Source organism: Balearica regulorum, chromosome 5 (genome assembly GCF_011004875.1).
Source record: "Balearica regulorum gibbericeps isolate bBalReg1 chromosome 5, bBalReg1.pri, whole genome shotgun sequence".
Lineage (NCBI taxonomy): Eukaryota > Metazoa > Chordata > Aves > Gruiformes > Gruidae > Balearica > Balearica regulorum.
Genome location: NC_046188.1, coordinates 7,344,104 through 7,370,327, shown reverse-complemented (window position 1 = coordinate 7,370,327; position 26,224 = coordinate 7,344,104). Strand labels below are relative to the sequence as shown.

The window sequence follows — 26,224 nt, the reverse complement described above, 5'->3', positions numbered from 1 at the left end:
AGAAAAGTAAACGCTTGCTGTGAATGAGCCCATCATATTTTCCCCGAGAGCTAGGGTTCAGCCCCAAAGTAAGACCTTGTTCTCCTCTGGATAACTGCATAATTATCTTTTGCCTTCTAAAGGGACCACGCATCCTATTAAACTGTCAAGTTACAGGACCTGCTGAATAGTGCGCTGCCTTTTATCTCAGTGGCTGGTGCCGCATCAGAGCATGGGGACTCTGTGCACACCATCCTGTGTTCAGAGGCGCGACGGAGCACAAGCAGACCCCGAGCATATCTAGAAGGGTCAGTTGCATTGGAAGTATCAATACAGACACAAAGGCAGTGGAAGAAGCTGACTAGGACAAGCCCTCAGGATAAAAACAAGGTTCTTTGGACAGCAAACAACCAGTTCTTCTCACAAGCTCTCTAGCCCAGCCTTTCAGCTTGTCTGGCTCTTGATTAGCCATACTACCTACATGCTACACTGTCTATACCCTTAATGACGTATCTGCCACTGCGCTGTGCCAAGCAGTGGGCTGGGTCACGTATCTCTATTATATAACTCCATACCCAGGGATGGCAAAACCAGCATTGAAGTGCAGGGTGTAAAGGTGACACTGCCTCTGCTTCCTGATATAGCTAACCCACGGCTAGCTGAGATGTGTCACCAGGTACTACAGGTTGTATCACCTCTGCCGGTAGCAGAGACATGTTCTGAAAAGTGCCTATCTCAGCCCCTGCATCCATCCCACCAGTGAGACACATTTGCAGAGGGAGAGAAAGAAAGTTTGTCATAAAAATCATGACCATGCCATCAGGCTGGGTTGATTGCTCCATTTTGGCTGTAAAAAGGCTATTATCTTTATGAAATATAAAAAGTCTGCAGGGCAAACCCCTAGGCCCCCTCCCCTGCCAAAAAACCCCCACAACAACCAAGTTTAAGAGAACATTTGCATTTGGTCTCATTGCGCAGGTAGATGCTTCTATTGAGGGACACCATGTAGGTGACCTTGGCAAGTAGACCCAGCCACTAGCAGAGCTGTATGTCAACCTATGCAAAGGTTTGAATTTGAGGGCAGCAGGGCAGATCAGCCATTCTGACAGTAATGCTACATGGAAAGAAAAGTCCTGCTTTTAAAATACACCCTTATAATCATTTATCATCTCTTTGCTTTTCAGAAGACTATGAGCGGACTAGCTCGCTTGCATTGAGTAAGCTACTGTGCAATCTAATACTGCTCAGATGGGCATGCTGATTTGTTTTGTTTCCAGCACGCATACAAAGAAGCCAAAATATGCTTCCCCTACCCTGGGAACTGCTGAACTGGGAAGTGAAAATCGGGAAGAGCCGCCTCAAGAAAAATAGCATATACAGCCTTTAGATAAAAATCACAAACCAACAGGACCCAGCAGACTATTCTCCTTTAGAAGTAAGCTTAAAGAAAGCAGCAGTGCAAGAATACTGCCCTGTGAGCAAAGATTTTATCTACAATAGCTTTGATTATCACCTAACCTCTTCCTGGCAATGTACAGCAGGAGCTGATCCCAAATACGTCCTTGTCCTGCTCCTCTGTGGGATGCACAATATACTATGATTTGACACGTTGAGAAGCTTGCTTTCATGGCTGGATTCATTCTAGTCCTACCCCCTGTATGATGGGATAAGGAATCACAATGTACTTGTCAACATTTTTTTCAGGAAGCGACTATAAATAGGCACTGCTGAGTTGACAGCTAAACCTCAGCTTAAGACAAGACAGAGATGCTTCCTTGATAAGGCCAGAAAGCCATCTCTCCTTTGCAGTGTTGCAAATGAAAAATAAATAAAAAAAAAAATCTGTGAAACTGAAACCTCTCTTTAAAAAAAAAAAACCCAAATACACACACACACATTTATGTGACTTCTATTCTGGCCAGGGCTTATAAGTAACAGAAAGCAGGCATTCCTCAAAGTGATAAGCAAACTTATGGAAAATTTCAGTTGCGTCATGAAAAGCATCCTATGAGAGCACCAATCCAGCAGTAAGTCTGGTTTTGATATTAAAAAGTGACATATAACCCAAATACACTATCTGCCTCAGGAACCCCATTCTCATGGACTCACAGTAGCAACTGCAGAAATACTGCACTATGGCCATTTCAAATTGTGTACGTGTGGCCAGAAAAGGAATAAACAAACACCTGAGTTTAGCTGTTGCCAGCATTGTCACCTCAGGCCAAAGTGACACATTTCAGCTACTTCTCGATGAACTTTCAGTGCTGGCTCTCAAGCCTCTCTGGCATTTCAAAGGAGAGAAGACGCAGCTCTTGGGCTGTGGCAGAAGCAACTTGACTTACCAGGAGAACACTCATTGTGTTGGTAAATGCAGACTCTCTCCTGAACTGCTTAATCTTAAAGGTTACTAGGAAAAATACAGTATTACTATGTTTAAGTTTAGCCCAGAAGAAAAACAAATAACCCAGAGTATTCTAGGCCAGCAACTCTCTCACTCCATTGACCCTGGGAATCCAGAAAGAATTGAACGGTTTGTGGCAAACACATTCTGGTCAGGCTTTTCCCGGTGTCTCTCCTGCCTGCTCCCAGCTTCCTAAGCAAGCACTCGCATTCTGATCATAAAACCTCCAACCTCTCTTACACAAGTGCAGTGATTCCCTTCTGAGCATCTCCTTCCATCCTGCAGACTGCCTCCTGGAGCCCGATGGTCATGACCCAACAGAAGCAACCTCAGCTCAGTACAGCCGCAGCCAGCAGCCCTCTCCTCTTACATCTTCCAGAATGGAGTCACCCCGACTAATTTTAAAAAAACAAGTCATCTCCCCCCGCAAATCTGCCCCATGCAGCTGAAGCTACCTGACTCCACGGTTCAACCAGTTTTCCAACAAGATCAAAGCCCGTGCAGTTGTTCAAGGAGCTTTTCAATTACTCCTCCAGTTTCTATCATGAATTACGGCAGCACTTGAAGAGTGCCAAAACCCAGAGGGATCGATTACTCCTGCCCTGGGACAGGCAACAGGCTGGGGGGGGAGACGACAGGACAAGCTGCAAGCACAGTGGCATTACATTATGCACAGACACAGTTTTGCTGCTGAATGATTGACAATAACTACTGGATGTCACTATTTTAAGGATAATGTCATTTGTGTAATTATCTGGCAGGGTCTCTCTTCAGCGGCTGGCATTATTCACAAGGGAAGAATTAGACTGAAATCCGGCTGCAGAGTAAGTAGATTTGCTATTCTATGCAGACAATCACAGTGCTTTAGAAGCTCAATACATATGGTATATATCACTAGTAATTTTCATACTCTCAGAACCCAGAGAATATTAAAATTACACTCCTTCTCTATTTCACTGTGTCACATATATCATATGATTTCATACTTAAAAATAATTTAATATTCTCTGTCCTCACCTGACCATCTGTTTCTTACTGGAGCTCAAGCTAGGAAGAGAAAGAGAACTTGATTTTACTTGATCTATCATCTCGCCATCATATAGGAAAGTGTCCTCCCACACAGCCCCCAACCCTTTGGCCACTTTAACCCTCACCTATTCTGGTTTTAGCATGTTCAAAACAGGGTTTATCTGATACGGGAGGCTGCACTACTAAACACAGAACTGCATCGCCTAGGTTAAACTATGCAAAGCTCCAAACCAAATGGCATTTGGCCCAACCCACAGTCTGAAACGGTACTAACAGAGCCTGACTGGGATTGGAACTGGTCCCATCCTGGACCCAGTTGTTGGTCTCAGCTGTACAACCATAACCAAGCAGCAAAAAGAGAGAGTTGATGTTATTCTTTGCAGTGCTGGCATGCCGCAAGTAGAACTGAGCAGGGCTACAGCAGACCATACCCACATATGCATGCTTTGCTGCTGGAACCCAGGTAACAGTATTCCAAAGAAAACAACTGACTGTTCCTCCTTCCAGTGCTCTGGGCAAGAGGGTGCCAGAGGTGTTCTGCAAAGCATGAACAGAACAGAAACCTTTCTGTGCAACCAGACTGTCTCAGTGCTGACATCTCCCTGCTCTCGATGTCCTGTTCCACCCTAGAACAGGTCTTGCTCATCCCTGGTTTACACAGGAGGATGCTGGTCGAATTGCCACCTTGGGCAGGGAGGCCTCTGCAAAGCAGACTGGCTGCCTGATCCCTGCCTTGATGCTTGAGCTGACAATGGATCACTTTGGCTGTATAGAAGGGAAACAAATCTAACCAAACTGCCCCCCACCGAGTACAGAGGAATGACAAAAAAAACCCCCACCAAAACAAAACCAAAAAGAGCGCTGTGTATGGGAAATGGCTTCCTGAGAACAGCCCTGAGACCTGGGAGCAGAGGCTGGTGCTGGGAGGCAGTGATGCTCCAATCCTGCTCCAAACACAAAGATGCCAGACGTGGACAGGATGGGAAAACTCTTGCTGTAGGATCATGGCAGGAATGAAAAAGACTTTTAGCGGCTGAGCTGAGAGGCACTGGATAGGTATGTCAAATAGATAGGGTTTAAACACAGGCCCGTAGCTAATGCAGGGGAAACAAAGAGGCTTGGGTGTAACCAGCACATATTAGCCTTTAAACAACAAGGCACGCAGTGGCAAAAGCAACAGTGCCTTGCATTTACCTCCCAGAAAATCTAGGAAGGTTTCACTTAATGCCTCTCCCTTTGTCATCAGTTTGACATGTGCTCTACAGCAGCAGGACAGGCCCAAGCAGCACGGTGGAGGCTTCTGTCGGTCAGCAGCTAACGCCCAGCAGCCACGCAGGCACCTGAGGTGCGGACAAGGGGCAGTTCTGGGGCTGATCTAAACCAGCTACCTCTGCAGAGCAACGTGAACTGACACCAACACAAAGTCTAGCCCCTGTGCCTCAGAAGGAAAACCTTGTTTCCTACGTACTTCGCACACACATAACAGCAAGACCCTCCCTGTAGTCAATACCGCAGCCAGAAATTCACTCCTTCCAGGAAGCTGGCGCACCTTGGACAACGTGCAGGGGCAAAGTGGAGCTTTTATCCCAGCTGACAACTTGTTCCTGGTGGGCAGCAAGTGATAGTTATTTATTCAAGCAGAAAACTCAAGCTATCATCTCAGCCGTGGGGTTCAGACAAAGAGAATGAATGAATGAATGCAGAGCTCACCGATAAATGATGCCTCTTTCATGGAGAAACATAAGGGCTGAAATAATTTCTGCAGCATAGAACCGGGCCCGATCTTCATCGAAGCGACGCGACTTCTGAATATGGAACATCAAGTCCCCGCCATTTACGAACTCCATCACAAAGAACAGGCGATCCTTCACACACGCAAACACAACAGATATGAACAGCATTAATCATATTCTCTGTCAGACTTAGAAAACTCTAAGTAAAACTATTATCTCCCAAACAAAAACAGATTAAGCACCCATGAGGAAAAAAAAAAAATCCTGATTTTTTTCCAGGAAAGATTAAGTCAATACCAGGAAGATCTGTTAGCACCTCCTTGCCCTGCACTCCTCCCAAACATTTTGCACCAGTCATGAAATGAAGTCCTGTTCACATGTGGATCAGGCAGATCAGTAGGTGTGTGCTCAACACTAACCAGCTCCCTTGGGTTTCCCTGAACCATCCTTAGCTCGAACCAGCAGAGGATGATACCCCTTCAACAGCACTCTCAGCTGAGTGGGCACAAAAGAAATCTGTAAAAAGTCATTTTCTCCTTACTAAACACCTCAGCTCTCTGGGGAAAGATGCTCCATAAAGATGCACGTAACCAGACTGCTCACAGACTGCAGCTCCGCAGCAACAGCGCAAGGGCTCAGGAACAGCAGTGACAATGTTGTCATGGGGGTGTCTCGACACTATTTCTGGGGAACATGTGTTGTTTTCCAGAATGCAGTTTCCTGCCGTACACTTGCCTGGCAGCAGCTTTTTGGGCCCGTAGATTTCAGCTTTCCTTATAGCTCTGATTAACCTGCAGGGACCTCTGGACGATGAAGGAACTGATAAGGACGAAGTATAAACCAAAGTTTCTGCTGGGCAGAAGAGCAACCTGTGCAATAAAGTTCAGCTCATAAACCACAGCTGCTGGTCTCTGAGGTTTCTTTTTTTGGTTTTGTTCTGGTTTTCACAAGAGTCTACAAATAGGGAGGCACCTGCTTAAGCTGCACGCTCAACACGCTGGATATGGGGTTAGTGCATCCAAAAGGGGTGCTGGCTTAACTGTGAGAGGAAGGACACGCAGTGATTTGTCATAAAACTAAACCCTAGAATTATTGCAGTCTGGTTCAAATATTTCCCCTAGTAATTGTTTCAGGACATTCAGTATTGATTGTTTCGGTTTTACTCTGAATATCAGGAACAAGCGGACTGGAAAAAAAAGAGCCATACAATTCAGTTGAGATCAGTCAGCCTTTTAATGGTACTATTTGCCCTTCTTTCCCCACAAACCCCTTCCCAGGCCTGATGTTAATCATCTACAAGCTAGTTTTAAACCCTCTCTAAGTTTAAGAGGATAAGCATTGTTATGCTCCACTTTCTGGCAGCCAGCCAGCTTGAAATGACTACTGGTATTAACATCTTGAGATGCACACAGCAGAAGAAAAGCACCCAGGAATCCTTTCATTCCTCTCTGGACATGAGCAGGAAAGGAAATGGCTCATGACAGATGAGGACAGCTTGCTTCTCATCACCATCCCGGGCTCTGCTCAACATCTCCTTCTGGGCTGCTTCCAGAAGCTAAGATAGATGTGTTCCCAGCAATCTCATAATACTACCGCGCTTAACACCAAGGCCATGTATTAAAGGGCTATCTCCAGTCCATACAAACAACAATACTTCATTGCTTCACTCTGCCTTTATTATAGGGCAGCTCAAAGACACAGCTTGTCTATGGCAGCAGTCTAAGCTAGAGCAGCACAAACCGTGCAAATCCACCAACAGCCTTGGCTCTTCAGACCGCATCAGATGTCCAATGCCACGTCTTTGCTGCAGTTGGTTAAATTGAGTCTGGCTATACCGTGCCTACCTGTTGGGCAACCCTTCCTCCAGCTGCAGCGCAGTATCAGCTCTGCCTTGCTAGTTGGGCCAGCTTTTACATCTCCTTGTTTTTCTTTCCTGTCTCCTTCCTCGCTGATCTCTCCACATGCTTATCTAGCCCAGCTTGTCCAGACAACTCTTCAAGCCCTTACTTAAAAAAGAAATCCCCCTTGCCAGATCTCCAACAGGAAGTTATTTAATTTACCAGCAACCTGACAAAGGATACGTGTGTGTGTATTTATGTCAGTAATATATATGCTTGTATAAACATGCATACAGTTAGGTGAACATGCATATATTTTCTACTCTTTCCTTAAAGGTGAGCTTCAGGGAAATAAAGTTAATCCTTCCTATCTTAAAACATACACGACCTGCTTCTCCAGTGCTGGCAAAACTCCACAGCCCATGTGGATGTATTCGTCTATGCTATGAAGCTTAAAGGAAGATACTACCACTTTGTCAAATGTTCAGGTGAGCACAGAAACAGCTTGTTTTAAAATTCACATCACTGCTGACATGGAATTAGCATCTTTGTGTTACAAACAGCTCTTGCTTCAGACTAACTGCAAACCTGAGCAAGTATTTCATGTGTTACGTGGTGCTCACAAGTCTAACAGCTAACGCCTCACCTCCACCCATGGTCTCATTTCACAGATCAAGCATAAATATGGATTATTTAATTACTGAAGCTCTCCTATTTAAGTCTAACAAAACCTTGGACTACCCAATTATTATGTTTTTTAAAAAAGAGGTCCAGCTAATTGTCTGTCCAGTTTTCTAACACTTCAAAATCCCATGAGGTTGCTGAAGAAAAGAGCAGGATGGGTATCACAGCCTGTTTATAACACAGCATTTGTACATTAGCCTGCTACATACCTGACAACAATATTAGAAAAATCAGCTCTAAAGATCCTGGTCCCCAAAGGGTGGTCAAAGAGTCAAGCAAGGTCTTCCATTTTTACTCTTAAGCAAGACCATCAGCTTGCCAAACTGCAAAGACCAACCACTCTCCCAGGAATCAAGCAATAAAGTACACAGCGGTATTTTATGGAAAACAAAAAAGAAAAAAAAGAAAAAAAAACAAAACCAATTTGCAGGAGGCAGAGTAAGAGTCAATAAATAGCTTAAATAGGGGCCAGGAAAAGGAAATCTTAAAACAGCAGATAGTTCAGATACTTGGAAATTTGACCTGACCTAGAGTTACGTGCCTCCTTTCTTGGGTCTACCAGAGGGAATTAGGAGGAGTTGAAAGCTGGAGTGGTTTTTGACAGGGCTTAATGTTGAAATTTCTAATTTTGTATTTTGCATTGCTCAGAAGTCTTCCCTAATCTGCTATCTCTGACGTTGGCAAAAGTAAGAAAAGAGCATTTGAGTCAACAGGAAACGGTGACGCGAAAGCCTTCGCAGCAGTAGCAGCCACATGAGGAAATCACATTGCACCATTTCTGGACTGGGATCGAGATGAATAAAGCCACAAAACAATTGTTATTGTAAATTAAAGAAACACTTAGAGGAAACAAGTAAAGTCCGTGGGATCAGGTGGGCTCATTTCAAGGCTGGCCTCCATCTAGAGATTAGCCCTGCCAACTACGATGCAAGAGAGCTGTTTGGGGTTTTTTTATTTGTTTAAATTTCAGTTTGCCATCTCTATTTGTTCGCCTATTAGCAGGGCAAGGGCTGCTGGAAACACATTCTATGTCCTACGGACAGTGTTTGACAGCAATTACACCCGCTTTATTTGTTTGTTGTCTTAGTGGGGTGTTGGTGGGGCTTGAAGAGAGTCCCTGATTGCAAAAGCCACTGGGGTGGGACAATCCACATAGTGGTTACTGCCCCATGCAAACACAAGCACCCATTGAAATCCAACTCAAACATCACTTTAGCCCTTTGTCCTCACCAGCTCTATTAACAAGCTGTTTGGAACCCTCATACCTTTCCTCTTCATCATCATGGGGGGAGGGACGAATCCAGATTGTATTAAAAGAACATTCTTCCCCCCCCCCCCCCCATGCGCCAAAAGACCAGCGTGATGGCAAACTTCCACCCCCTTCCAGTTAAGGGTCATAGCTGTACAACCCACACACATACCCACGGCCATGTACAACTCACCCAAGACCAAAGACCTCTGGAGACAGCTAGGGTGAGAGGCTTATCTCCAATCAGTCTTTCATGCTAAGTAAATCACATAGGGCAGCACCACTGCCCCGGTTCAGGCAGCACAGAGCAACGAGATGGAGAAAGACAAGTGTTTCCTACACGCAGACATGGAAGAAGGTAATAGCAAAGCTGCCTCCTCTATCTGCCACCCTACAAGGGCTGCTGTGCCAAGGGCAGTGTGGAGGCCAGAGTGGACTTTTCTCAAGAGAGTCAGCAGTGGAGGTTCAGGAGACCCACTGGAAAACACCAACAGGGCCTCTCCAGCCTCCAGAGCCACCAGGAGTAGGCTTGGACAAGCTCCACACATCCCTGGATGCAACAGAGCTCTCCCAGCTGCTGCTTCTGCCCACCCTGATTCTTCTGCAGGACAAGGGGCTGAGATGCCCCACCAAGGACACATCCCAGCAATAATTTCACCCAAGCCTCCTCTTTAGCTGACAGCTGCCATACAAAGCAGCATCTGGAGGATATGGAGACCTGGTTAAATGCCATTTAGAGCAAGGGTCCAATTCCCCCTCCAAAAAAAACCCCAACAAACTAAACCCCATCAAAATCAACCTGGCTTAGGAATTCCACTAAGTTTGCGTTTCATCTTTTTGGAAATAATTCATGCACACACCTCCTTAGAAAATTAGCTTTGGGCTCAATCTGAGTTCACTGAAGCCAAAGGGTTTCCCCAAGAAAACAGTAATTTTTCACTGTTTTGGCAATTTATGCTTTGCAGAGCAGAATGCAGGCTTTCAAAATTATCTCCGTACAGAGACAGCTGTGTCACTGCTTCCCAGCAAAAGTTTATTGTTTCCAAAAAGAGTAGTTGGGCTTAGGGAGCTTGCAAGCAAATTATTACAAGACAATTACAAGAGCTGGCAGGCTCCCTCAGTGCTCCCAATGTTCCTGTTCTCCCTTCGTGGTCCACAACCCCCACACAAAGCAATCTGCCTAAGGTCTTGCTGGGAGCCTGCAAATAAACCATGCTGCCTCATCCCGGGCTTCGGAAAGCCACATGTCCAACTCCCCCAGCAGCGCAAGTGACCATCCGTATCTGGGTCAAATCATGCCAAAGCACAGGACTCGCAGGAGAAATAATAAACAGGTTTGTTTCTCAATATTTATCTTCATGGGAGTAACAAAACCATGAACCATGCTTAGACGCTGCTCTGTGCCGAAATACCTCCCATCCATACCCGGCTCGCATCCTCGTGAGCTGCCTGCTGCTCCCAGCTAAGAGGTTTACAGGAGGACAGGCTGTTTGGGGCATTATACATGGCAGTGTTTCAAAACCAGAGAGGATCGCAGGCGTTACCAAAACGGGCTCACGGAGAGGGAATTGCCAAAGCAACCTTTGTGCGCGCACACACACACAAACACGTGTGCACAAGAGCTGAAGCAGATGTAATGAGCTCAGGCTCAAATTTCTGGACAGTGTCAAAGCCGCACTCACCTGACTGCGATGGAGCAAGACAATGACTTATGCTAGGTGAAAATTTGGTCCTTTGATTTCAAATCAGAATAACTACATTAAGCAGAGGAGAAGAAATACTCCACACTATGCTTGCTCAGCCAGAATTATTTGCACACATTAGTGATGCTTCTTAAACACGGCCGCAGCAATGACTGCCACGGCACCTGCCACCGCTCCGCTCGTCGCCGCGGCCCAAGACTCCCAGACGAACAAGGCGGCAGCAGAAAGACGGCAGGTTTTACAGCCATCTGCTAGCTGATTTTTGGTGCTCTGTTAGCCGTTTTACCTCTCTGCTTCAGTGACTGCAGAAGTACACGCCAGCCTCAGGAACCACTTCTGCCTAGGAGAAATCAAGCCACGGCAAGGGAGCACGCCGCAGATGGCACATACAGCCCTAGGGCTATCAAGAGTGTGTGCCACATGGCATCCAAAAGGCTGAGAAAGGGAAGGTTTCTTTCTTCCGCTGGTTTTGGGGTGGTTTTTTAGCTAGAAGGAGGTGCAGTGGAAATTCAGCAAACTCAGAAAGGGGTAAGGCGCATGCGGCATCTCCTCCAGGCTGGGCAGCTGGTGCGTGTGTTTCTGAGAAGCACAGGTCACTTCCCCACACCGGCTTCATTTTTAGCTCCTTTAACGTAGAGCCACGGGCATCATCATCACAGCTACGGGAACTGGGCAGTTATCACCAGTTATCACTTACAACCATGCTCTGCTATCTGACGTTGCTGATAGTGGGCGCGATGCAGGCTTCCCTACGCCGCGGCAGCGAGGCACATAAACATCGCCTAGAGAATAACAAATTGGCTCTTGCCATTTGCATAAATAAACTCAGCGGGGTCCCTCAGGGTAAAGGCTGCCTCCCGCGCGCATGCGTGCACAGCACAGTATTAACACTGAGCTCATTCCAGAAGAGCTGCACAACGACAGGGTGGGCTGAGGGAGTTGTGGGTTCCCACCTGCCCTAGAAAATTAAAAAAAAAAAAAAAAAAAAAAAATCACAAATCTAACTACACCCTCTAAATTTCCACCCCTGTTTTCTGAACTGCACAGCTAAAATTTCAAGCTCACACGCTTGAGAGTTTTTGTAACATACTCAGTCATTTATCTGGAACAATGCATCCTTTGGGATACATAAGTGAACCATACATGCATCCTTCCTCCTCATCCCCTCCCCTCAAGATGGTCTAAATTCACAGCAGGATTACATGATTAGCTCAAAAAACACAAAACAAATTGAAAGAAGAAATAAAATTAAATCTTCCCCTCCAGAGCGTTTCAAATGGCACAGAAAACTACACAAACACTCCTTCCCACATGAAGGATCAAAAAACAAAGGGCTGGCTGAACTTAGAGAGGAATAAATGAAGGAATAAGGAACTAGAAGGTATCAAGCTATAGACATCACCTGTTAATCAAAGATTTATAGGACATCTGCACCCCCCAGCTGGCTGCTGGTATCATTGTTTCTCAGAAGAGAGTAGCTCTGTAAAGATCATGCTCTTTTTATAGCCCTCAGTTCAGCAAAAAGCTACTGGAACTGGTGTTTCCAGTTTGGAGTGACCAACCCAAGACAGTTCTGGCCCATTTTTAAAAATACTGAATTCTGCAATATCTGCTGGCCTCAGACTGTGCTGGGGAAGGCCAGAGATCTTGACAAGCTCAGCCAAAGTTCTTCAGGAAAATTAAGAGTGCTGAAACACCCAAAAGCCATGTGGAAATGGCTTGCTACGAGGGCTTTGTGGATCCATCCTCTCATCTTAAACATCACCTGGAAAGCAATACGGATTCAAAGAGACTGAAACCTAAAACACTGCTGGGTCACACCTCAGCTAGTCACCTCTCCTCTGAAGTTCAACTGCCTTTTTTTTTTTTTTCCTTTTCCCCTCCTCCTCAATACTGACTGGCACCTGCTCGCTCAGGCTGCTTGCAAGTTCCTTTCATTTTGATCCCTTTTTATGCCACAAATTACTTGATTTTAAAGCCGAAGAAAAATACTAGTTTCACATACTGTGGCTAACCATAGGCAACAACACCTCCTTCAGCTACCTTCGTGCTAAGCTTGATAATTTGTCTAAGTTACAGTCTCTCCCATAAGCCACTGCAGATGGAGACACACAGGCATTTTCTCAGCTTCATAGAAATGCAAGTATCCAAAGTCCCTCAACAACCAGGAGTGGGAAAGTTACACTCAGGAGCTACAACACGATGATGGCAGCTAACCCTTCCATGTTTTCACTTCAGCTCATATCACCTCAATGTGCAGCCTAAGTGTGAACACCCAAAGTTCACAGAATCAGAAATGTCAGTCTGATCTTGTTTCATCTTGTGCAAGCAAAACCACTCTGCCTACAAAAAAAAGCTTTGACCCTGTATGTTCCTGCAACAAAGAGACCACAGCAAGATGCTACTGTGCACGTCAGAGAAAGTCGAGCCTTTCAGACCAGGCTTTGGAGGTCTCACACATCTGGTTTACTGGCAACTTGGGTCAGCATGCCAGTAAAGATGTTGTGGGGTTTTGGTGGATGTGAACACTGTAAAACCAAAGAAAGACACAGTTTTGACCAGTCTGCCTTTATTCAGTGCTAGACAGGACAGAAGCAAGAGAAAGGCAGAAACCAACTGCCCCTCCCATGGTTGCAAAGCCAACATGAGGGTGCTGGGGCACACATGCCCAGAGAAGTCACACTGGAGAACAAAGGTGGAGAGAGGAAATTTCCCTGTACCTCCCTGTCCAACAGCACCTCAAAAAACCTAAGTCACTGCCCCAGGGCCCCAGGTACTGCACAACTCAAACTCCTTCAAGCCTGACTTCAGAAGGACTCTGCTGCAAGGCCACAGTGGGGTGTCTCCCTTTCTTGCCTGCATTTATGGCCACAAGGCATGTGAGGCCATACCAAGGCTTTTGGAAAACGTCAGGCCTATGAACAGGATGTCACTGTCACAGTCTTCATTTGATTTTGGCTGGCAGCAACAAAACTGAAGTATGTGCTTGTCTTCCAGCACAGTGGCTTGGGGCTAGGAACAGTCTCAGTGCTCCAGGACAGGGAAAAAAGTCTCAGTGCTTGCAGAAAAGCATCCAAGAAGTACACTTGGCTGTTGGGTGTATGCACATATTGAGTCGTGTCTCCCTGACATGGCAGAGAGGGAAGACGGGGAGTTTAGAGCCTGGGAGATGATCAAAGCTGTCCTCTCTGCTCCCAAAGGGCTCGCTTTCAGCGCCTTTCAAATAGAACATCAAAGAGGCCTCACCACTTCCTTACCACCCACCAGCACACTTCAAGGCCTGTATGAGGACACTTGTTCATCTAACCAGAGCCCCGGGAAGGCTGCCGCTGCCTTTCCAGCCTTCCTCACCTCCGCCACACCAGGCTCTGCCCCCGGAGCTGCCCTGTGCTCTACCCATGTGGTGACAGTGCAGTGGCTGGTGGACAGCCAGGCTGATGTTGGAGATCCCCTGGAGGGACCATGATTGAAGGACTCCAAGGACCTAGACCTCTCCTGTGGCATCCAGGGACCAACGGGTGGGTGAGTAGCCAGCCAGCTGCCATTGCTCAGTCCTGCTGCTTTTGCTGGCGGCTGGTAGACCCTCACTTGAAAATTATGCCCCCATCTAACACTAGGAGGTGAAATACAGGCTCATCTCAACACCTGGGCAATCCTTGACACGATGCCCACACTGACCCTGGAAGAACTGTCTGAAAACCCCGGGAGCCAGCGGAGACGTGGAGAAAACCTTCCCCTTCCACGTCAAGAGCATGACATCAGCCCACAACTTGTAAAGGGGGCGGAAAGCTGCGTGTCAGACAGCAGGCTGCCCTTGTAAAATGGGACCAGTTCAATGATTAGCTGCCCTGGAGTCCCTGGGCCAGTCCCTACCGGCTTCAATAGCACCCCTGCTAGCTATTATCTTGGAAGGACGCTCATTAAAGAAAATCACGTCCTTCTGCCAAGTTCTCGCGTCTCGCTATTTTTGGAATTACAGGGGCAGGCTCTGTGCCTCAGCAACTGTCAGCAGAGCCACATGGACAGCAAATCCATATAACGATTGGGCTAGCAGGGACAGTGCTGGAAACAGCATCGCCTGGGGGATGGTCCCCTGGAAGCACCCTGCGGTCATGAGAAAAGGGATAAGGGCAATAAACATAAAACCCAGAAGCTATTTGACACTATTTGCATGGGAAGCTGATCTACCCAAGCCCTTTTCATTCTCATGCATACGAGTGGAGACAAAAGGATTTAAAAGCAAACCACCTGCGCAGGAAGGATAGTTCCTAAACCCCAAAGAAGACAGGACCTACTTACTGCAAACTCATTTTAATTAAAACATTCCAGGATCCACTTTCCCCAGGATTGAATTACTGATTTAGCTATTTATACATATAGCCTTTTTCACCCATTCTAGGACAGTATTTTTGAGATGTTGGATGACACCAGTGTCAGGTAAATGGAAATGAGCATTTTTTGGTGCTTGTGAACCCTAACACAGGATCCACAATTATCCACAGGTCGGCCCCAGCACCTGTCAGCAACTCACAGATTACTGCAGCAGGAGCATAATCCTCTCTGCCACTAAAGGATGATTCTAAGGCCCTAGAAAAAGCAGAGGTAAATGACTTAGGTGAGGTGGAAAGTTCCCAAACAAGGCTTTCAATTTAGAAAAAAAAAAAAAATTATAAAAACCAAGATGTGGTAAGCAAGGAAGACCTCACACAGATGCAGCTGGAGCAGGACTAAAACTGCCCCCCTGCACGAGCCAGGCAGGACTCCTTCCTTGCCTTTCACAGGAAAGGAATCTGGAGGTGCAAGTCCAAAATTGCCGGGCGCTGGGCACGCAGAGGGCCACGTCCAGCCTCTGCCAGCCTGCTCTGCAGCTAAATATTTCCTCTTTAGGGTCTGAAAACCGTGACCCATACCAAGCAGAGACAACCCTTGCAGCTTCTACCACCTAGTGGCTGCAGCGTTTGTCTGTGACAGAGCAAGGAGGCTGGCTGGAGGTCAGGCAGCCTCAGCCCACCCTGGGCAAATAACGCAGCCCGTGCTAGCGGGTATCACTTATGCCGCAGCTGAGACTAAATTAGGACCACACTGAGCCTGGAGGCAGCACAAGAGAACAGAAAACCTTTCTGAAAACCATCAGCAGCTAATGTAAGCACAGAAAAACCTCAGCTAGCTCTAAAACAGGCAAGCAAAAGTAGCAGGAATATAGGTGAACTCAGGTAATGCACTGCTGTTTCTGGTACTTGTGCCAGCTCAGTTAATGCCAGATTACTGACACTACACAACATCGCACCGTGCAGCACAGACATGCCCCAGGCTGTCTAAGTTACCCCTAGGCTGCTGAAGTCAGGGGAAGAGTTTGCTGGTTTGGGTGGAATATTATACAAGAGTCAGAATTCAAACAGCTCTAGATCCAGCCAAACCCTCAAACCCTTTGAGCACTCTGCCCTCAAACTGCTGCAGCATTTCAGGCGCTTCCAAAGCCCTTCCTTTCCAGTTTCCACAATTTCCTCTTGAACTGGGGGGGGTGTGGGATGTGTGCATAACTGGACACCCCTACTCCAGGTGCAGCCTTACCAGTGCCAAGCAGAGGAGATAATCATTCCCCTGAGCTCCTGAAGCAGCCCAGTACATAATTTAACTTACGTGCAGTGAGACTGCACCGCTGGCTCATACTGACCTTGGCACCTACCATAAGCCCCAGGTACTTTCCAGGCGGGCTACTACCCTGCCAGTTAGTCCCAGCCTGTCTTGATGCGTCTTATGGGATCAGGCTCCGACTTTGCTTTGACAAACGGTAAGAAGCCTCGAAATGGCTACTTCTTGAAAAATTCCTAAAGACAGGCCCAGTAGGTCATTATTTATCCAGGATCTCCACGGCAGACTGGAGTCATGTTTTGGTTTTTATAACGTGAACAGTTAATACAGCCCAAACTCTGAAAATGTGGTAAGTTTGATACATGTGATGTGGTTTCCACGTAATTCAAGTGAAACTAGGTATTGTTTTGTGTAACCCTGCATCCAACTCCAAACCTAAGTAACATTTTACAATATGGCTGCAGGCTGACATTTTGAATAAGTGGTTACTCTTTTATTTTTATTTATTTATATATATATTTTATTATATGTCACATTTGTTAATGGACACGTTAATGTAAAGAACAAGCAGAAAGTACTCTATCAGCCTGGTTAAGCCCTCCTTGGAGGACTCTGTCCAATGAATACCCTGCTGGTGTAATCATTTCTCTACTATAGCAAAGGGATTTAATTATGCTTTTATAAGCAATTTAAATCTGGTTATTCTGGATTGAAGTGGGCGTCACTGAGTGCAGAACATGGGCAAAAGACGCGATGAACCACATTAGTCTGAAATCTACTTTTTCTTTTGTAAACACTTCTCTTTTTGGTTTAGTTTAGTATTGGAAGGAAGTTGTTTTCTGTTACTGACAATCCAGATAATGAAGCAAAGTGGGATTCAAGTAAAAGAGGAACCTGGGAAAGACTGGAAATAGCAGGGTCCTGCTATGACAAGCACCACTCCCTTGGCACCCTTTCAGAGACTGACCTCTGTGTTCAGGGCAGCGAGGGCTGAGGGGTTCTTCCCTCCACTCCTCTGACGAGAAGCTGGTCCAGAAATTCCTGTTCCAAGCTGCTCTACTGGTTAGCAACCTCCTTTTCAATTCCAGTCTAACTGTATCCATGGCCAGTCTAGACTCATTTAATCTTAGCCAATGTCTTGACAGCTTTGTTTCCCTCCTCACTGTTCGACATCTGCAGACATCTATCAGATCCTCTTTTTGCTTTCAATTTGCTAGTCTAAACAGGCTGAGTTCTCTTTTTTTTTCTCCTTTGCAAAAGACTCTGCAATTACTTCATCAACCCAGAAGACCGTATCTGCACCCATACCACATTGCATTCATATTTTGAACATGACAGACGGTACCAGCAGAGTGACCTTAAATCTTCCCCAAGTTCCGGGGAAATACTCCACACTGCCCAGGAGCACACGTGCTATTTTCACATCTACGTTGCAATTCAGTAAGCAAAACCATAGCAAAGAGCATAGCAACGAGTGGCAAAAACCACTGCTATCTCTCATCTGACCTCAAACAGCATACACCAACGCTGGACTTTTCTGATACTTTACATGAGAACTTCAAGAAAGCCACTCAAATTTGGGCCCTGTGTCTTCATATTATGAAATAAAAGAGGAGTTTCCTTGGTTACTAGTGACAACAGTGAGCTTTTTGTTTCTGCTATATAGCACAGCTGCTCTGTGAACCATATAAGCTTTATATTGAAAAAAAACAACCCCAAACCACCTCATTTCTATTACGTGAGTCTACCCAAGGGCTCCACCCTAAATGAGCACAATTCTTAAACTCCATAGCTGGCTGTTGCATCACCCCAGTGAGAAGAGAAATGGGTGGGTGGCAGGATACATTTGGCTGCCCTTTTTTTTTTTTTTTTTAGTATTTTGGGTTTGTGTAGGAGGAGTGAAGCCACAAGGCAAATTTCTCCTGCCTTTTCTAAGAGGAAAACAAGCTCTGTTACCATCTAGCAACGGACAAAAAGCAACTGGAAAGGAGCCCGGGCAGTTTGGAAGAGCTACCCTGCAGAAAATGCTTTGGTCCTAGTAACAGCTCAGCTCGGGGACTGCTAAACTTACCTTGCTGGGACATGGCTGTGGCCACTGCCTCCATCACAGCCACTCCTCCCTCCATCACAGCCACTCCTCCCTCCACCACCCGCATCAGCAACAAGCTCCCACCCACATGCGTACACCAAAGGAGGCTCTAAGCTGGGCAGGCAGCACACGCACAGCTCTCCACTGAGGTATGCATACCATAAGTTACAGCAATGCTCCCATTTCTCTTATCTACACAAGACGAAATACCAACTGTATGTGGATCTGATTCAGCATCCACCCATGTCAGTAAGATCCTTTCCAGTAACCCCAGAAGGATCTTTCCATCAGTTCTGAGCAGTATCTGAAGGCTGGTAGAGACAGGAGGCTATCCCTGCTTCTAAGTACAATTCATTGAGTTTGCAGATAATTCAATGCAAACACAGTCCTGTTAAAATTCAGGCAGCAAGGCAGCAGCGCCTGAGATTCCACAGCAACTGTAGGACACTGCAGGTCTGTAGACATCTGCACATATGCATTTAGAAACATTCAATGGCATGGAGATGTTTCTAGGGAAGATACAAAGAAACCCTTCCCTGCTATTACCATTTTGTTAGGGAGCTTAGAACAAGCCAGGATTTTGTTTGCCAAATGCCCAGTAGATATTAGAGATGAAATATAGCAGAGTGCTCTGTTCACTCTTGAGCTGAGAGGTTTCTCCTGGTTCTAACGAGGACATTTCTAACAAGCCAGGGACTACATGCACAGGAGAACTCATCTGTCCTGAACATGCCAGCCAGTGTCAGGAGGAAGCCTATCTGCTGCTGGGCTATACTTACAGGAGTCTGGAAGCAACAGTAGAGCTTGGTGAGGAATGGGTGGTTCCTTGCTAAGGAAAGGATGCGTTTCTCAGTCATGGTACATTCAACATCGTCATCTTGGAGAATGACGTCCTTCTTCAACACCTTCACTGCATAGAGCTGCCCACTCTCTTTCATCTTGGCAAGCATCACCTAAACCAAAGGGGAGGGTGAATCGCAAGGGCTGAGCCCTCAGTCTCCATGAGCAACACAGAGGTTCTCACACCTTCTCACACTAGAAAGGTCAGTTATCTCATGACCAGGCTTGTGGACGCAAGTGAGTCAACGTGTTGGTATGGGCATCGGTGTACAATCGATGACACACACACAACTGTCTGCAGCCGACTTCTCCGGATAGCAATGCCCAAACATGTTGCTCCAATGTCTGGCGTGGGGCTGGGTGGTTGAAGCTCATCCACTGTGCCAGGACAAACCCCCTGAACAGTGCCATCTACCCAACTTTCCTCCTCAGTCATCAAATTCAAATGCACCCTTTTGCATTGGCTTTGTGGCACAGCACAGAAACGAAACTCCCATCTCACCGCATTTGAAACCACTGCCGTGTTTCCTTTAAAGGAAAAGTCTTTATGTGCTCCAAGAAATGCTGCCCAAATGAGTGCTAATGCACACACTTGCAATTTCTGGTATGGGCCCTGGCATGCAGCTGTTCCTTTGGTTGCTAACGTTTTTCTTTTTTGTGATATCCAATTCTTTGCTTTGCTGTCAGCTTGCTTTCTCTTGCCTTTGCTCCCTGCTGTCTGTAACCAACCTTGCTGCACAAAGCTTACTCCACTGGACAGCCTGTGCGCCCGATTATGAATAACTTCATCTACCTTGGAGCTTCTTAAATAGGCAATGTGGTTTTCCCCAAAAGGGCCAGGAATAACTCTCACCTTTCCAAAACTGCCCTTTCCCAATACACGAAGGAAGGTTAAGTCTTTGATCCCAAGTTTGCTCGCTGAACTTTCACTAACGTTGTTGCCATCTTTCAGGCTGCCTTTTCCCTGATGTCTCAAAGTAGATCTTGAAACCAGTTTCTGCAGAGGAAAGTAAACAAGTATCAGTCTGCACAGAAATTGTATTTTTGCCTCAGAGGTGTAAACAAGTAGTCAACCTACCAACCTGGGCATTTAGGACCTGTTCAGATGCACTGTGGGGCCACTGGAACAGAAACCATGTTGGTACCACCGCCCTGTATAGCTGCTACATGTGATTGACCAACCTCAGCGCTGCACAGAGATGTGTTAAGATGTCGACTGGTTCCTGACACAGGTGTTTTCAGTTGTTGCCCAGCAGAACCAAGAGGCAAGCCTGCCTCTCTCCATTCTCACTCCCCAGAAAAATAAGACAATGAGTGTGGAAATCCAAATCCCAATCTAACATCAGAGCAAGGAGGACTGCCTAATTTCTGCGAAGTGCTGATGAGATGTAGAATCCAAGCAGATTTCATCTGAATCTCTTGGGTTTCTACCTGATTTTAACATTCTTACTGAAAGCTCGGTTCAGTGGGACCCAAACTTCAAAATATTTTTCTTTCCCACAGCTGGGCTGCTGGCTTTCTCCACTGCTGTAAATTTGATGGAAGTCACGTGCCAGCAGTGAGGTGTCTGCATTTTCAGGAATTGTACCAGTATTGGCACAGATTTCTAGAGCTCCTATTCTTTGCAGTATATGAAGATCAAGTCAACCTCCAGTGCCCTCTGTCTCCAGCTCTCCGGATATGAGTACTCATACTTTATTCAGTTAATTAGCCTGAACAGAGTCACACGGACTTCTTGAGCTCCACCTTGTGACTACTTTGGTGTAAAGCAAAATTCTTCCTGCACAGAAGACTTGTCTCACTCCCACAGAAACGGCAACCCCAAGCATGGCGAAAGAACCAAGAGCGTTCAGGACAGCACCCAGCAAAATCCCCAATAGATTTAAGCTTACAGCACAGTCTGAACACTCACCTAGAGCTTTCAGCTCGCAAATAACAAGAAGAAATTTGTTAAACACCAAGCACAGATGTTTATTTTCCTGGTTTCATCTCCTTTTGATGTGCAGATTACATAAACAGCAAATGCTAACAAGTGCTGATTTTTACAGAACTGAGAAGGGAGTGTGGGACTTGTGTTTCCCTGTAACTCCCAGGGTAACTGTCACCCTGACCTGCTACAGCCTGAAGAGTGAAAATAAAATAGTCTGCTACGAACCAGTTGAAATCAAAAGGGACAGCACAGCCCAATGAGCATGCTAGGCTGATACAGCATGGTATGGTTCACTGATGTGGCTGGCTAACTGTGACAAGATTTATCATGTCTGGCAATTATGTTTTGGGTTTAAATATTTTCTTTTTGCTCAAATAAAAATAGACCAACATTTTATTGTGGGTTATTGTGGTCTCAAGCAAACTCACTTTTTAAAACTGCTCACAAAGGAAACATGATGAAAACTGACTTGTTATCAAATGACAGCTCTGATTTCCATTACCGTCTATGGGCATTTTCACTCAAGTTCTTACAGTGTGTTTCAAACTCTCCAAATAGATTCAGATATACAACAGCTGGATTTTTAGGATGTCTTAAATACCAACCAGCAGAAATTGTACACACATGTTCCAGCTCTGGCAACAATCTCACTTGGACCCGGTCTCGGACAGCAAAGACCAAAGATGTTGTGTTGACAGGGACTGTTGATTTTAGCTGGGGAAACTAGTGAAAAGTAAAATGGTTTCCCAAAAAGTCACTCAAAAAACAGTGACAAAGCTGGGAAGAGAACCTAGGCTACTTGCTGAGCATTCTTTTGCTCTTTCAGAACCCACACATGCAGACAGAACATTTGTGCTTGCAGTAAAAGTAAAAAAAAGGTATGGCATGAACTATATTGACCACTAATTAGTTAGGGGTCTTATTCTCCTCTGATTCATGCCAAACAGATAAAAGAGTGAATGGAGTCACAGCATGTGAAACATAAGCATACAACAAAGCAACACCTGGAGATTAAAGCGTCCACCAGGGTAAACCTGGATATAAGACATTCATTTTCCAGGTAAAGTCTTCACCACAAGCCACAGACAGTGCCAATCTACTCTTGCAGTCCATGGCCCAACACCACCTGTCATAACTGAAGTCTCTGACTTCTCCTGCACCCATATGAAAACTTGGTTGTAAATGTTTTAAACAGGGGAGGGGAAAAAAAGAAGGGAAAAAAAAAAAAAAAAAAGAAAAAGACTCACCGAATTTGGGGAAATGCTTCCTGGTTGCAGACCCATGCATGCCAAGGTTTTAGCAAGCTCTGCTGAGTTCACCCCACAGTTTGGTGCAACGTTTGCTTGGCATCGGATGTGGACGTTCATTTTACAGACTGACAGGGGTGATCATAGAGATGGAAAGTAAGAGCAAAGGAACAATTAAAATAACTTGGAGGGATTTATGGTTGAGAAATAATTTAGCAATCCTGCTTCAGGAAACATACCCATCTGGATCTACCCTGTGTCTTTAAACTAAAAGGATTTTCTTCACTGATCTCAGCAGAAACAAAATTAGGACTCTCATAAGAGAATAAACTCCTGAAAATCAGGAATATACCCCAAAATCTCCAAGTAGGATGCCACATTACCTGAAGCTATTCATAAGCATAAGTTTGTCAGGTATATAAATACCATTGCAGTTATGCCTGCAGGTAAAAATAGGATTTATAATGCCACAGAATTCACAACAAACTTCCACTGCATTTGCAGATATCTAATTTTAAAGATACATAGGTTCAAAGAGAAACTAAAATCTTTCTTGCTCTCACTTGCGGACACACATACACCCTCTTGTGGGAGATGAAGGCAAATGAAAGCTGGTTGTTACCCATACGATTTTACAGTCCGGATCACTGAAACAAAAACGTAACACCAGGACATGCTCTGTCATCAGTTAACAGCGTGACAGGGTAGTCAACCTAAAGCAATGACTTTTTTTTCCCCTCGGATGCCTTTTCATTGCCTTATCTCATCAGCTGAGGAAAAGCCTTCAGGTAAAGGGAAAAATGAATGCAGGAAGCAGTGATACCCAAGAATATTTTTAATAATGCCAGTTAAACAAAGCTGCGCTGAGAGTGCAAAGTAGAGTCCTTCTGGAAGCCTGAGATTAAAAAAGGAGATCAGTGTTTTTGTTAACTCTTGCAAAGATGAATATTCATTGCTTGGCTTTCTCGTGAAGGTTGCTCAAATCAAGCCCACACAGTGCATCAAGAGTCTAAAAATATATATAATTTTGAGAAAAGGCTACAGTAAGAAGCTGCTTACTTTTACACTGTAGGCCTTGTCGCATGATTCCCCAGAGCAAGGAACCGCAGTGGTCACAGAAAGTCGGGACTTTGTAGTTGTGGACGCTGAACTTATGAGGAATGTTGATTCCAAACCTCTGCTCAGTCACCTGAGGCACCAAAAGAAAAGCAGAGATTTAAAATTCAAATATATATATATATGCTGATGTTCATTTACACACAGGCATGTAAGTGCAAAACTATGAAAATAATTCCAACTCAGAAAATGTCCCAACCCACCACCTCACTGAGGTTTACTGCAAGTGAACACCGAGTGACCAGCCTCACCTGCTGCGAGCCTGCTCTGCTTTCCTTGCCGCTCAGGCTGGACCACCTGACAAAGCAGATTTTAAAAAGGGCTGCCTAGCCAATTTTAAATTCTTCAAACCAAGTTAGAGGCGTGGATTACCTCATCACAAACCTATCACACTGAAGTGCCACACAGCAGTTTGTAACTAACCAGTTTTCAAATTATTAACTTTCACACTATGTGCAAACATGTATCTTTAGGTCAAACTGTTGATTTTACTAAATTTAATATAGAATAGTTTTCCCAGCTCCTCCTAAAATTCTCATTCCTCTTCTCACCCTCCTTGTTATTAACAGTCTTTCATTCCAGGCCCACATTTCGCTTTATCACTTGCTCTCATCCCCTTTTTAACCTTGTTCTTTTCCAACTGTGAATTGTGCAGATCTCAAAAGATACCTTAGAAAATGTTACATTGGCTGAAGAAAACTATTCCCATTTAACATCTTTATTACTTTCCATTTTGTGTTTCAACATGCAGATCCTGGAAGACTGAGGGGCAAATTCACAAAGAAAAGTCAGGGGTGCAACTGGAACAGTGAGTTTAAAGCGAGCGGTGCCTCCTCATCTTCTGCTTCTGTTAAAGCAGCTTAGATGTGTTATAAACCCTTCACAATCCTAAAAGAGGGGTGAGGAGACTCACTATTTAACTTGCACCTTACCCTTAGGCATTTTAACTTATTTTCATCTGGCTTGGCAAGGGGTCATTTCAAGAAATCTAGCTCAGCAGTTTGGAGGCAAGAAATAATGAGCAAAGGCATTTGCTTATCTGCACTGGAAAGAAGGTTTCTGCATGGCACTCAATACAGAGCTACCTCCCGATTAAAAATATTTCAAGTGAATTTTCCTCAAACAGTTACTACACAATTTCCAGTTACAGAAATGAGACATGCAATGCACAGGGCAGTTTTAGGTGGGGATGTTACTCCTGTTAAATACAGCCAAAATTAGCAAGAAAGAAAACCTTCAAAAACACAAGTTACGTAAGGGGTTTTTATTACAACATAAAAAATTTCATAGAGTAAAGGTGTGGAGCAGTGACTAAATGGGCATTTTAAATTACCAGAAAAGAAAAAAAGAGGCATAACAAAGACCAGTGGTTAGATATTAAAGCCAGAGAAATCCACATTAAGAACTGGGCACCAAATTTTGATGACACCACAGTTAATCATGAAAGAAAATTACCAAGGAAAACAGTGGATTTGCTGTTTCTTGATGTCTTCCGATGAAGACAACATGCCTTCCTAAACTATGTGCTAGTCCAACCAGTTACTGGAATTAACAGAACAACCACCAGATGATATTACATGGCCTTTCTGCATGTCGCTATCACTCTTCCTCACGTTAAAAATCTATGAATAAAGATAATACTGAGTAAATTCTATTATAGAACAACCCCCAACAACCCAGAAAACCTCAGGATTCACAAATTACGACGACCCCAAATAACTAATATGACTTTACCTTGAGATCGGTCTTGTTAGTATTGTTTTGGCACGTGCAAGCTGTAACAATGAGATGATGGCAGCGCTTGTGTACAACACAGGTGCACACTAGGAAATAAAAGAGGCATGCTGAAAAGAGCTGTTGAAAGACTCAGAACACATTAACCCATCAGCTGAGTTCTTTAAGGCTCAGCTATATCATCAGGACACAGTAAAGATGTGAAAAACAATCAGTTGCTTGGAATTTCCAAAAATCTCATAACAGATCTGGAAACGCATCTCCAACCCATTGCAACAGAAATTCTGCACTGGATCATTCGTACAGCCTAAAAAACAGCTGCCTATATAAATATGGGTGATGCAAGCAGAAACAACAGTGTAACTTCTCAAATAAACTAAAAATGAACTAAAAAAAAAAAAAGCTGTTCAAATAATTATCCAGTTTCACACAGCATACACAAACAACATTCAAGAAGTTACCAAAAGCCTACATCTCAGTGGCACAGTGCTGCTTACGCTGGATATCGAAGCGAGTCCTGCCCAGGTTACTTCGTCATTAAGGCTCAGTGCAATGTTTGGGTCCAGAAAGCTGGGTGACTACAGCAGAATGGTGCTGTGTCTAGACTAATTAGCTAGTTCCCATCAATAGGGCTAATCAGCCCTAAAGCAGACTTGGGATCTCTCCAGGTCTAAAGCTGGCTTGGCTGGAATGAACTGAGATTCCTCCAGTCCGTAACCCAGCAGGCACTATAATCACCACTAAGGGCCATAGCTACTGTCTGTGCAAGGAGGTTTTTGTAAGGGAAACTGCAAGTTACAGATCACAGAATGTTTTGGGTTGGAAGGGACCTCAAAGATCATCTAGTTCCAACCCCCCTGCCATGGGCAGGGACACCCTCCACTAGACCACGTTGCCCAAAGCCCCATCCAACCTGGCCTTGAACACTTCCAGGGATGGGGCATCCACAATCTCTCTGGGCAACGTGTTGCAGATGTGTGGCAGTGTTCCATGCTATTCTGTTCGTTGCTGACTCACGCTTGCACTCATAAGGGTCTACCAACAACATCCACTTTTACCC

The 26,224-nt window shown here is 45.1% G+C and overlaps 1 protein-coding gene across 2 annotated transcripts in view; it reads right to left on the bottom strand.

Moving 5' to 3' along the window:
- Positions 1-26,224, bottom strand: part of PRKCH (protein kinase C eta) — a 119,146-nt gene that overhangs the window by 41,150 nt on the left and 51,772 nt on the right. For both annotated transcript variants that reach the window (XM_075753342.1, XM_075753340.1), the window contains exons 5-10: positions 25,165-25,253; positions 23,374-23,503; positions 22,315-22,442; positions 19,991-20,134; positions 19,077-19,250; positions 5,120-5,274 (exon numbers count right to left, since the gene is read on the bottom strand). In XM_075753342.1, coding sequence (XP_075609457.1) covers positions 5,120-5,274; positions 19,077-19,250; positions 19,991-20,134; positions 22,315-22,442; positions 23,374-23,503; positions 25,165-25,253 — 820 coding nt within the window. The remainder of the gene's footprint in view (positions 1-5,119; positions 5,275-19,076; positions 19,251-19,990; positions 20,135-22,314; positions 22,443-23,373; positions 23,504-25,164; positions 25,254-26,224) is intronic.